The sequence below is a fragment of the Carya illinoinensis genome, chromosome 8 (assembly GCF_018687715.1).
Source record: "Carya illinoinensis cultivar Pawnee chromosome 8, C.illinoinensisPawnee_v1, whole genome shotgun sequence".
Taxonomy (NCBI): domain Eukaryota; kingdom Viridiplantae; phylum Streptophyta; class Magnoliopsida; order Fagales; family Juglandaceae; genus Carya; species Carya illinoinensis.
In genome coordinates, this window is record NC_056759.1 from 37709567 (window position 1) to 37723073 (window position 13507).

The following is a 13507-nucleotide window of genomic DNA, read 5'->3' on the forward strand; positions in this document are numbered from 1 at the left end:
GTTGTATATATTCTCATCTATGTTGATGATATCTTGATCACGGGTTCAAGTTTAGATGCAGTCAACAGAGTGATTAAATGCTTAAAGGAAACATTTGCTGTCAAAGACTTGGGTTCTCTGAATTTCTTCCTTGGGGTAGAGGCACTTCGATGTTCTGATGGCATTTATCTAACTCAGCGAAAATATATTGTTGACTTACTAAAAGGAGCAACATGGACAAAGCCAAGTCTTGCAGTAGTCCCATGGCCTCTACCCCACATCTAAACTCTGCAGATGGAACTCCTTTTGAGGATATTAGTCTTTACCGAAGTATAGTCGGCAGCATGCAATACCTTGCATTTACAAGGCCTGATTTGGCCTTTGCTGTACACAAAGTCAGCAAATTTATGCATCGGCCTCTTGATTCGCATTGGCTTGTAGTTAAGCGCATCTTGCGCTATCTTAAACATTCTCTTTCAACAAGTTTATTCATCACCAAAGCTATTGATTTCAGATTGCAGGCTTATTCAGATTCGGATTGGGCAGCTGACAGGGATGATCGACGATCAGTTGGTGCTTACTGCATCTATATGGGCTCCAACTTGATCTCCTGGAGTTGCAAGCAACAGCCTACAGTCCCTCGAAGCAGTACAGAGGCTGAATACAAGGCGCTAGCAAATACAGCAACCGAACTTGCTTGGCTCAAATCAGTTTTATCTGAGCTTGGTCTTCCTCCAAAACAAACTCCGATACTATGGTGCGATAATATTGGCACAACTTACCTCACTACCAATCCTGTATTTCATGCCAGAACAAAACACATCGAAATCGATTTTCATTTTGTAAGAGATCAAGTTTTCAACAAACAACTGGTGGTTCAATTTATTTCCAGTAGAGATCAGTTGGCAGATGCTCTTACCAAACCATTGCCGCCAATAAAATTCAAACAAGTTCAAAACAATCTGAATGTCCGTGACCTACCCTCCAGATTGAGGGGGTGTGTAGAGAATCAAGTTGTTATAGCTGAAGTCAAGGCTGAAGACCAGGAAGATAAGGATCCTGAGTTACTAGAAAATATGCAGCAATGGAAAGTGCCGAGATCACAGCAGAATCATAGCAGCAAATCAGGAGGTTAACAATGAGGAAGATACGATCCTGCTAAACTGAAATTGTATAGCTATAGGAAGTTTTGAATTGTTCACATAAAAATAGGAATCAGTTGTAAATACATTGCTATATATATTGCTGTGCATACTACACGAAATATCAAGTGAAAATACAAGAATTCATATATTACTCTGCCTATCAATTCTTTTACACCCTCCATTGCTTGCTGCAGTGTCATGCTGAATGCCTTCATTCCGTTTGTGAAAAGGTGGCATAGAATCATCTATTTTAATATGGACCACCTGGCCCTCCTCCAAATAATGGGCCACAACAGCTCTCTAAGCGGCGGCAGCAGCAGCATAGCACATATAAACTGCAAAAGAAAAGAAACCAATAGAATTTTTAAGTTCCATCGATAGCTACTTCTCATTGGTATTAATTATACTTAAAAAAGAAAATAAGCATCAGTATTACAGCAATATACAACCATTAGTGTAATATATATATACATACGCACACACACTTGACTTTCTTTTAGGTACTTGTATGATTGTAAGGGGAAAAAAAAGGAGAACTCGCAGGGACGATACGGAAAATCAAAGCAACCACATAACCCCTGCAGTCCTGGAGTTCCTGGTGGAGGTCCCCAAGGCGGAGGCATCTCTCTTCAAGCAATCTCTTTCCCTCACTTCTCGTAAGCTTATGCAATGCGGCTAGCTTCTTTATCTAAGCAGCTTGTAATGTGGTAGTACTTAAAATGAGCCAAACGTGTAGTCCTATATATATATATATATATATATATATAGACCTGGAAAAGAGAGAAAGCCATGTTAGAATAGTTACTGTTATTCTCACATCGGTTAAGCACTACATTGTATAGCCTTAACTAATGTGGAAGTAACAGTCTTAATTATTCTAACAAGCAAGAATGTCTTAATGTTTTTTTTTTTTTTGGTATTTTTTTAAAGGTTCCTTTTATTAATTCCCTTTATTCCACTGGGAGGAAAAGAGCTAATCGTTATGGAACAAGGATCCAGGGGACGTTTCTTGAAGCTTTTAACATGGTGAAGAATGATGGTTAAGTAGAAGAAGAATGTGAAACATGTTAATCGATCAGTTGGGTGTTGAGGATATATAATATATATATACTTCTGATGATCTTTCTCTTTTCAAGCTAACATTCAAAATAAAGTACTAGACCCAACATTCAGTGTTTTTTGGTTTCACTTTTGTCTCCTTTTTGGATCTTTTCAGACTAGATAGATAAAAGTTCGAGACACTTCGGGAGTACTCTTCTTATTGTGCAGACCTTAACGTGAACGTTCAATCCTAGCTAGCTTCGTTCCGGATACATTATTACATTAAAAATTTTATGTACTGTCATTTTTACATACACTTTTATACAATCCACTGATGTGATTTTTTATGTATTAAAAAAATTAATACAAATAATTATATCAATAAAATATATAAAAAATATACAAAAATAACTATACGATACATTACTCATGTGCCTTCAATGGGTCATACAATCACTTCAAATTGGTGTTCGAAGACGACAGCACGAAGGTGCTGCTCCCCTTGTGTGCATGATCGATCGGCGTCAAGTGAGATAATGAGAAAATTATACTGCTCTATGCATCCCTATCATGTGTACATACCTACTTGAAAAGGCCCCAACGTCCGTGTCTAATCATCTTCCTATTCATAAATGCAATAGTAGTTTTTAAGATGACTTAAGGGATCAGTTTACATAGTCGAATTATCCAAAAATACTGTCTGCAAAGAAAATTAAAAAAGTTCAAACAACACAAGAATGTGGTTGTGCAGCTCTAGTTCTTGTGACATAAACCTTGGGATTCCTTTTTTTTGTTATTATTAAAAGTTTAAAGTTAATTATTACATGACTCTCATTCCTTTTTTTCTTTTTTATATTATATAGATATGACATTGTCCGTCCGATACCAAGTGAAATAAGGGTATAGTATGTAGTATTTTCTCATTATTAATGTATATTATTTTTTTTGGGGGGGGGGGGGAGAGAGAGAGAGAATATGGCTGCACAGTGCACCACATTTATTTTTCGAACCTTGGAGACAACAAGAAATCAAGATATACATAGTACAAGAATTTTCCACTGTTCCTGCAATTGAATAGATTTCTTTTCTGATCTTATTGGGGGGGAAAGTAAGGGACAATAGAAGTAAAAATTGATTATACGCCCTGCACCTCTAACCAATCAATTACATTTTTTGATGCCAAAAGAAGCCAGGCTGAGTTTAATATGAAATGCATTGCATTGCAGTACGAGTACTCATCGAAACAGTGTGAGCATAGGCAATCCAGCAAACAAATCTACATCTTGATCTGTACGCTCAAGTTTAAGCCATGTTTTTCTTTCCTTTACTACGAGCACCGGATCTTTTATCCTCATGAGCTCCTGTCTCTGGTTTTGATGGTTCCTCGTTCGTCACCTGGAGCATTTTTTTTCCGCCTTGGAGCATGAGCTCTACCCGTGTCACCCAGTGGACCTGACCATGTTTGGAGTGGTTCTTTTGAGTAAGTTAATGAAGTTGAACTAAATGGGACATCTCGTGGAACAATTGCAGGATCAATACGATTTGATGCTCCCAAGGGGAAGCCGAGTTGTCCATCTTGGTGTGGTGGAGGAAACTTCTCACTCTTGCTCTTTGCGTTTGCATGAGAAATAAGACGCCTTCTCTGTTTCAGAAGAAACACGAGAGAGTCAAGAAACATAAACTAGAACTCAAACCTAAATTAGATCAAAAGTGACTTCAAGATTTGGTCAAATTAACGTGCTTGTATGCATGTAGAGATGAGTGCAAAAATAGGAGCCTAAGCTGCTTCATCAAATATAAGGACGTTGCGCTTTTCCCAAGCTCATATAAATCAAATAAAACTACATTTTGTTGCCCTGTTCAATGACAAGTTCAATTCAAACGCCTCGAGCTCCATCTGATTCATTTTACACATACTGCTCTTTTTAACTGACTGATATTTTAGCAAATTAATAGTATTCAGGAAATCATCACTGTATCTGCTTATTAAGAAAGACACTTTGGTAGCTAACCCTACGGGGGAAGAGAGAACAAGATACATTTTGAGAAGAGGAACATAGAGTGCAACACTTCATAGTTTCTTTTCAACTTGTTTAGAGCCATTTATTAACACTACTAATTACAATTGGAGCTCCATGAAATCATTATAAGCCATGCAAATTCCTCTCTCCTAAGCAATGTAGGATCTCATTCACCACCATCTCATCCTAAATCCCAAGTATTACAATCTGCCCCTTTAATTTCCCTCAGGTCCTCGCTGGACCATTACAATGTAGGTGGTATGGCTCAAGTCCCACACTTCTGGTTGAAATTGGCTTTAATAACATTTGTAATAACTCATGAAAAGTACAAATCACATCAGTATTTATACTCCAAAAGGACTAGTCAATGTCTTTGAATCGTTAGAAATTACAAAAACTTCTTCTAAAACACGTAAAGTTCCATTCACCACTCTCTCAATCCAGCATGCTAAAATATTATCAAAGCCTAAAAAAGACAACATGGTGCAAATCTCATGTTACCATTTTTTAATCGAGACCACAATATTCAAATCTTAAACTCAAAATTATAGTTTTGATGAAGGGCACAATAATTTGTGTCAAATCAAGTACCTAAAGGATAATAAGAGAATTGAGAGGGGCACAAATAGGGTTGTAATATCATAATCTGGTTATCAACTAGAAAATACTACCATTAGAGGCGATGTTTATGAAATAAGTTAGAAGCTAAATCAGCGTAGCTACAAGAAAAAAGAAAAAAATATTTATGGTTGATAGAAGATTTTATCAAACATACGTCAAGATTAGACTGAAGCTCAGCATTGGCTTCTGGAGCAGGAAATGCCCTAACAGCACGACCACGTGTCCGTGTTTTCTTTGCACCCTCAGCCTGGACTTTACTTGGAGCTTTTAATCTGCACAACCATAAGGTTAAAAATCTTCACAGTTACATATTTCTATCCATGGAAGACATGTCCATACCGATGACAGGAAAGAATTTTGACATGGAACATGTTAACAGATCAACAATCAATGCACACTAAGAAGTGAAGATTGGGGGAAAAAGCAGAAATGGAGACATATGGCAGGGAGACCTTAGCTTTGCATGATTGTGTATATATATATATATATATATGGCAATACATATTTAATTAACAGGATGAAGAACGATTCCAAAAAATCCGGTTGCTTATGCCTTTAAGCATTATTAACCAAAGCAATAAATATAAAAACCTAATAATAGCCCTGGCAAAGGATACGATCCCAGAGGTTGAATGCAAAGCTACTTATAAAAAATAATAAATAAATAAATAAACAGAATGTAAAGTATCATAAACTGAAAGTAAAGCTATTTCTAAAAAAAACTGAATGTAAAGCATCCACACCTCCGAGCTTCATCATCCCGTCGTTTAGCGTCCATTTCCTTGCTGGGGGGATATTGTGGGAGGCTAGACGGTTCACAAGCGTAAGGTTCGGTTGTGAAAAACTGTCGAAAGTTGGGAAAAGAGGAAAATTGGTAGCACACAGGCTTAATTTCAGAAACATACCAGACAGGTGATGAGTCCAGAGGAAATAAATTAAGCATGTAACAAGCTCACATGATCAAAATTGTAGATTCTCAATACCATTTAAATGACTTAGTACCACCCTTGTGATGCCCATCATTTCACTTAGGGTGAATAAAACAGAGCTGTTTGATTACCATGGGTACCAGAAAAACCGAGTTTTGCATAGCAAGCAAAACTGCCACCGCCAGCCCCTATAGGCATATATTTTTAAGACCAGGAATGTACAAAACGAAAGCAGAAGGTGAAAATAATATAGAACAAGATATTTAGGACAAAACTTGATCCAAGTGAAGAACAATCATCAGTAGGCCAAATGTTTCAACAGCAGATACTTCATTTCTAGAGGCATATTTCAGATATTGAAGTACAGGTTTTGACCCAATTAGGTTGAGTTGGTTAAACTTAAGACTTAGTTTGGTTTAGTTTAGTAGTACAAATGAAAATACAAGCGGCAAAATCTGTAGTTTAAGAGTTCCAACAGAAAACCAATTCCAAAGCAGATTACCAGACTCCCAGATCAATAATTAAGGATAGGTGCATATTGTTACAAGATAGCTAGGTAGAAATGACGAAGAACATGACCTTTAACAAATTTTTATCTATACACTAAAAATTTTTCAAAGTATGGAACTTTGCTCCTATGAAGCCACATCATCAACCATCTCATTTATGGAATGAAAATTAGTTCCATAAAGGCTTATCATCCACTCCCCAGTTGTGCTATTATCAAATGAAAGTATGTAATATATGCCATTAGGTTATCTTAAATGAAAAATACTAATCTAATTGAATTAATATTTCCTATTTAAACTTAACATTATTAAATGAAAACAATATATTTAAATAAACTATTAATTTTTATTTACAATTAACAATCTTTTAGTTTCCATAATGTGTGTCTTTATGTTTGCTCAACTTATTTAAAGGAATACAGCACTCAGTTTCATAAACAGTTAAGGAAAGCAAACACCCAGCATAAATAAAGAATTCAAAAGTCACTCAAATTGTCAAGTTTATCTAAATAAATAAAGGACTTATCGATAAGGGATAGCATGATTATGAAGGGAAGAAACAGAATAAAACCATGCATGTCAATTGAAAAAGATTGGTCATGAATATGTCAAGACTCACCTCACTTCTTAATGCAGCCATGGCCGTCAGCCGTTCTGCTGGATCAATTGCAAGAAGAGTATCAATAAGGGGCAAGGATGATGGAGGAAAGTCTTTAAACGTCTCTTTAATGCATCTTTTGTAAGGCTCTCGGGGCCTGAACAAGGTTGCATTAGGCAACTTCAATTTTTTGAAGTATTCATCTGAGGGTGAGCCACATAGTTTGTATATCTTATGCAGTTGCTCAACCTAAGTGAGCAGTAAAGATATCAGAGCCGCTCTGATAATAGTCATCACATATTTATGTTCAAAATGCAGCAAACAACAGGGGGAAAAAGAGGTGCTCAACCAATAAACAGAACTTCAATTTATACAGGATTGCAAGGCTTCCATTACTATGACATGCAACAGAGAGCAAATAACTGAAAAAAATTAAAGAAAAAAAATGAAGAGAAAAGAAAAACAACTGTGTTGCTTTGGCTTCTTTTGACCATTTGGCATATAGTATATAAGACAAAGGATAAATATTCAAAATAAAATTAATTGGAGAACACAGCACAACAAATAAAAGCAAATTCTACCAAATTGAAGTAGAGAGTTGATATACGATACTGAAAATGAAGTAAAGAGAGACAAGAAAGTAAGCAGCGACCTCTGTACGGCCTGGCATAATTGGTTTCCCAGCCAATAACTCAGCTAAAATGCAACCTGCACTCCATAGGTCTATGCCCACTCCATAATCGGTAGCCCCAAGAAGGAGTTCAGGAGGTCGATACCAAAGTGTGACCACTCGACTAGTCATGGGGCGCTTGTGGTTTGGATCAAAGATAGAAGCCAACCCAAAGTCAGCAATCTTTAGTATCCCACCATTGTCAATAAGAAGATTTGATCCTTTAATGTCACGGTGAAGCACTCCATGGTTGTGACAGTGCTCAAGTCCAGATAGTAATTGATGCACATAACATTTGACCTGCACTGACAGGAACAAATTATGACGTGTATGAAAAGATCTTGTAAAGTTCAGATTCCAAGGACATGGTCAAACCTGAGCCTCTGTAAATTTAATTCCTGGACTAGCAGCAAGTCCAGCTAAATCATGCTCCATGTACTGAAAGACCAGGTACAAACTACTAGACATCCTTGATGTAGCCAAACCCTCCAACTTCACAACATTGGGATGATCTAAACGCCGCAATATGAGAATTTCTCTAGCCATAAATCTCACACTCTCAGGTTCCAAGTTATCAAATCGAACCTTTTTTAGTGCAACAATTTTACCCGTCAATATATCTCTAGCTTTGTACACGTTACTATATGTTCCTTGCCCAATCTAAAACAAGAGAAATTCCAATAAGAAAAAGAAATCAAAAGCACAAATATTATAAACCATAATTAACATTATAATCATGAATCTCCAATCTCGAATGAAGTGAACGTCTTGTTTTCCCTTCATTTTCACAAATAATAATGAACATTTTGTAGTGATTTCAAGCCTGTCATTGCCACATCATTTATGACAGGCAATTAATGAAAGCCAGTTTTGAAGAATGCATCTCTAATGATATGACCCATAATCACATTTCCCCATTTTAGAACCAATTAAACATAATTTATGCTGTTGATTGCAGAATGGCCATGGCCACATCATTCAAGATAGTCATTCTATCATCCCAAATTAAAAGCATTTTCAAAAGAAATGGTACCCACCTTATCAATCTTCTCGAAACTGTCCGCCCTTCTTGGAATCAACCCACCGAGTGCCTCCCCACACACTTTTGTAAGCCACGGTGGCCATCCGGCTGCAACCTGCTCTCCTCGTGAGTGCTTTGGTAGATTACTTGACCTTGGATTCGCCCTAGACTTTCTTCTCTCCCTGGGCAGCCGCTGACCCCCATCACCACCATCCTTCTCCTTCTCCACCTCCTCTTTCCCCCCGCTATCAACCTCAACAACATTCCTATCTACTTTCCCCTCTGAGACATCATCTACCTCCCTATTTGACGGAGCATTTGGAGTCCTCTCCTCCTTCGCCTCGGATATTATACCTGATGACACTTCTCGACTGATAACGCATCCCATTCTTTAATCTACGCCTCATTGCCCGACATGGTCTACACACCCAAACAATACACATATATGAGACCTTGCTCAACATGGTCTACACACACACACATATAACTATTGAATCATCAATATAAATCAACCAATTTGACATTCATAAATAAACTGAAGAGTCAACGACTTAAATCAGCTGTCTCTAAGAATACGACCTAAACATGGTGCATAAGAAATTCAATTGATCACTACCATTTTCACATAAAGAAGAAACTTTACGAATATAAAAATAAACCCATGTGAGTAGAAGAATATAAAATCATTCGACCATGTAAGAAAGACAGAGAAAATCGTACATTAAATACAATTTTCAATGGTTCGGAGCTTCCAAGAATCATTTGGAGCCAAAAATTGATCCGGGCATCCAGTAAAAAGAGAGACATGAGCTTCAAAATTGATATTAAAAAAAACAAGGAGTTGCTGGGACTGGAGCATCAAAGAATAGCTAATACAGCGAGCGAGAGAGAAGGAAAGAGACTTTACAGTGATGAAATTTTTGTTATTCAGACAGCGTAATTCTGAGCTCTGTTTCATCTTGGCGTCTTGTGCCGTCTTTTCGGCACTCGGACAAGAAGAATAAAACAGCAACAGAGATCGTCCAATTTACGCAGAAGTCAACCCGTCAGGTACAATTCTCTCAGAGGCATGGGTTTTAACCTTCCATTTTCCATTCCTTAATACACGGGAAAGTTAACCATAGTTAGCTGGGCGCCTGAGCCCGAGAGCTTAAACATGAGAGTAAAAGATTCCATATATAGATCAACCAGTTAGTCAGTATTTAACTACCGCTGCAAATTTGTAGATGGAAGAAGGCTACGATGTGTTGCCTACTTACCCATTTTAGTATTACTTATTTTACATTATTATTAGAATTTAAATTCAACGACGTTGTTAATGGCCAAGTTTTGATTAGCAGTTTGTTACATTCATTAATTTTGTATTAATGAAGCTTTAAAGTTTGTATTTTTTGTTCCATGTAAAATATGGGTACATGACATCTTTTTCTATAAACCATTTAATTAGATCATCATGAATTATCAAAAAAATATAAAATTTGTCACTAAATAATATCATATATATATAGTTAGTTTAGTCTCCAAATGAGGATTACTCATACAAGCTCATATAGTTATGTTTAAAAGAATTTTAAAATTATAATAATATCTTTTTTAGAATGATGATTTTTTCCCTTTTATTCTCATTCATCAATAAGACTACACACACAGTCCCTATTTAAGACTGTAAATAGAATTTCTCACAAATATATATATATACAAACAAAATTTTTATGTGCTCTCATTTTTACGTAATCTAAACTCATTCCACTAATGCGATTGGCTAACTCATAAATATATATATATATATATATATATATATGTTGTCTACATGATAAACTACAAAACTTAAAAGAGGGTGATGGAGTATGGGTGCCAAAGTAGTTCTGTTATATGTAGTCACTTTTGTGTATTCTTTGCGCATTCCACTAGTCCACTGATTTGATTGGCCAAAACAGTTGTTTTATATTAAAGAAAAAATGACGAAACAAACATATTAGTAGAGTGCGCAAAGAGTATGCAAAAGTAATTGTATATAGAGTTTTTGATTTGGATATCTTCATTTAATCAATATTTTAAAACTGAGTATTATAATTAAAGCATGTAAATTGGTGCTTATTTGAATCTTTTCTATCACCCTGTTAATAAAATTTGTTATCTACTTTTTTGGGTATTTAATATGAAATTTCTCTCCTTGTATTTGTTGCCTCTGTGTTTTCCATTCTAGGCATTTTGTAGATAACAGAAAATTTCATTACACTGGTATCGTAGTTGCATCGTCAAGTGGGTGCATATGATTTTATCATTAAAAGGGAGTTGTCATGATGATAACATTGTTACTATTATGCAAGTTTTACATTTTATAAAGGATTCAATGCATTATAGTGTGATTCCTTCCTATAATGAAGATAGATAAAGGGATTGATTGTATCCTGAAAAAATAAATAGAGGGATCTGTTGGTTGGTATCATAGAGACAAAATCAAGATATGACATGCGACTCTGTTTTCTAAGTTGATTGAACTGAGGATCTATTGAGCTCATTTTTAAGTCAATGATGCTTCTCTTTCTTCTACTCGGTATTTCATATTCTTCTTGCTCGGCATGCTTTCTCTTCTGCTTTTCATAGACAAAAACATTCTCATCCTCATTCGATACCTTAGCATCCCCAGCCAAATCTTTCTTCATTCTTTTTCTTTTCCTTTGTCACAACCTCTTCTAGTTCCGCATGGTCATTTCCATTAATTGGAGTAGTTGTTTTCCCGCATCAGCTTTCTTCTTCTTCTTCTTCTTCTCTTTTTTCTTTTTCTTTTTCTTCTTGTTAGACAGAGCCTCTGCTACTTACTCAGTCTGAGATGGTTCATCTGCTTTCCTCTTCTTTAGGACTCTTTCCTCCCCATTGCCAGTGGCATTATTTATTAACTTATACAAGTCTAACTGGCATATAAACTACACATGTAATATACAAAAATACAGATAGCACAGTTAGTTACATTTTCTTAAATTACTGTGTGTATGTAAGTGACTCGACAAATGTACTTTGGCTATCAAATAATACAATACAAGCCCTTTTCTCTCTCGTTCAATTTTTTTTTTCCTAGCACAAGTTTCTACACTTCTCTCGTTCTTGTGATTCAATACACTAAGTGCATATTTGGGGTTGCGGTAGAAAATATTACTTTTAACTTAAAACTTATAGCTTAGAACTTAACACAATAAGCTCTACTATTAAAAAGCTATTTATTGTTTGGAATCTGTATGTCTATAGCACTTTTAAATATGCTAATTTGTTTGGAAACAAATTTAAAAAGCACTTTTTGACATAAAAAAGACATAAAAAGGCATATACTTGATAAAAATAAAATATTATAATAAAATAATAACAAAAATAGTCTAATAGATTTTTCAATAATTATAATGAAAAAGAAAATTTCTTCAACGATGCATAAGTGATAGGAGAAGAATGAAAAATATTGATGGGTAAAGTCTTGAGTAGATTATACGGGAATAATAAAAAATATAGATTGGCAAAATTGTCATTGTGTTAAAATGATGAGGGTCATTTCGTAATGTACATAACACGGTAAAATAATGATTATTTTTTCTGAAGTGCTTCTGACAAAAAGCATCACTTTGGTGCTTTTGTTGAAACGTAGTTTTCTGCTTTTTCTTAGTTTAGAAATACTTTAATGTAAAACTACCAAACGGATAAATTTTGTCATATAAGTACTTTATACCATTCTATCGCACTTTTTAGACCTCCCACCGCAATCCCAAACAGACCCTAAGTCTACTGGGTTAATTCTTTGATATGGTATTAGAGCAAATAAACTCTAATATGGCTTCCGCATCAAACTCTGGCATGGCTTCCGCATCAAACCTTGCTTTTCTGTTGGAGTATTTTTCAAATCCCTATTTTTTTCATTGGAGAAAGCCCCGATTCTCAACTATTAAATGGTGAGAATTACTACACAAGGAGCATATCAATGTTGACAGCTCTCAATGCTAAGAAAAAAAACAGGTTTTGTGGATGGAACTTTCTTTTGGCCTATAGATCACTCTTATCCTTTGTATATTTTGCAGTTTCATTATAACAATATGGTCCTTTCATGGATTCTTAATTCTCTTACCAAAGAAATTGCTACCAGTGTTATCACTACTCCAATCGCTAAAGAAGTTTGGAGAAACTTGAAGACTAGATTCACTCAGCGTAATGGTCCTAGTGTGTTTAAACTCAAAAAAGATCTTGCTTCTTTGACTCAAGATCAATGTTCTATGAGTTCTTACTACACAAGACTGAAATCTATGTGGGATAAATTTTCTACTGTAAAACCAATTACTAGTTGTTCTTATAACATGGGGTGTTCTTGTGGGGCTTTAAAGACAGTGATTGGCCAACATGAAAAGAAATATGTTGTTCAATTCTTGATGGGGTTAAACGATGTATTTACACATTTGAGGGCAGATCCTATTAATGGGTCCAATGACATTCATTGATAGGGTGTTGTCTCTCACTTTGCAAGAAAAAAAAAAAACCAAAAAGTTGTATGACCCTCTGTGATGACTGAATCAGCTACTTTACTTAGCAAGAACATAGTTTCTTCTGGATCAAACAACAAGCATTATCCTAAGCAACGCTCTAAGCCTATTTGTACACATTATGGCCTCGTTGGACACACAGTTGAAAGATGCTACAAGTTGCATGGTTATCTTCCTGGATTTCATCAGAATCCAAGAACCAAAACATCTTTTGTAAATCAAGTTTCTTTATCTTCTACTAGCCTTGATGAAGCAACCATGAATTCATATACCACTCCTCAATTGTCCTTCTCCAAAGAACAATGTCGTCAGCTTCTTGCCTTTCTTCAATCTTCTTTACAGTGGTTCGTAAATATGATGTTATTACTATTTTTTCCACTTTTCTAAAATTCTTGGAAAATCAATTTAACATCTGGCCTAAAATTATCCAAAGTGATGGTGAAGGTGAATTTGTCA

At 35.6% G+C, this 13507-nt stretch overlaps 1 protein-coding gene across 1 annotated transcript; it reads right to left on the reverse strand.

The window, feature by feature from the left end:
• Positions 1-3176: 3176 nt before the first annotated feature.
• Positions 3177-9707, reverse strand: LOC122318973 (probable serine/threonine-protein kinase At1g54610). The gene is made up of 8 exons (XM_043136796.1): positions 9442-9707; positions 8551-8954; positions 7889-8173; positions 7496-7813; positions 6865-7092; positions 5551-5651; positions 4962-5079; positions 3177-3807 (listed from the first exon to the last, which is right to left on the reverse strand). Exons 2-8 carry the CDS (start codon positions 8920-8922, stop codon positions 3517-3519), a joined length of 1713 nt encoding a protein of 570 aa, XP_042992730.1. The 5' UTR covers positions 8923-8954; positions 9442-9707; the 3' UTR covers positions 3177-3516.
• Positions 9708-13507: the final 3800 nt, after the last annotated feature.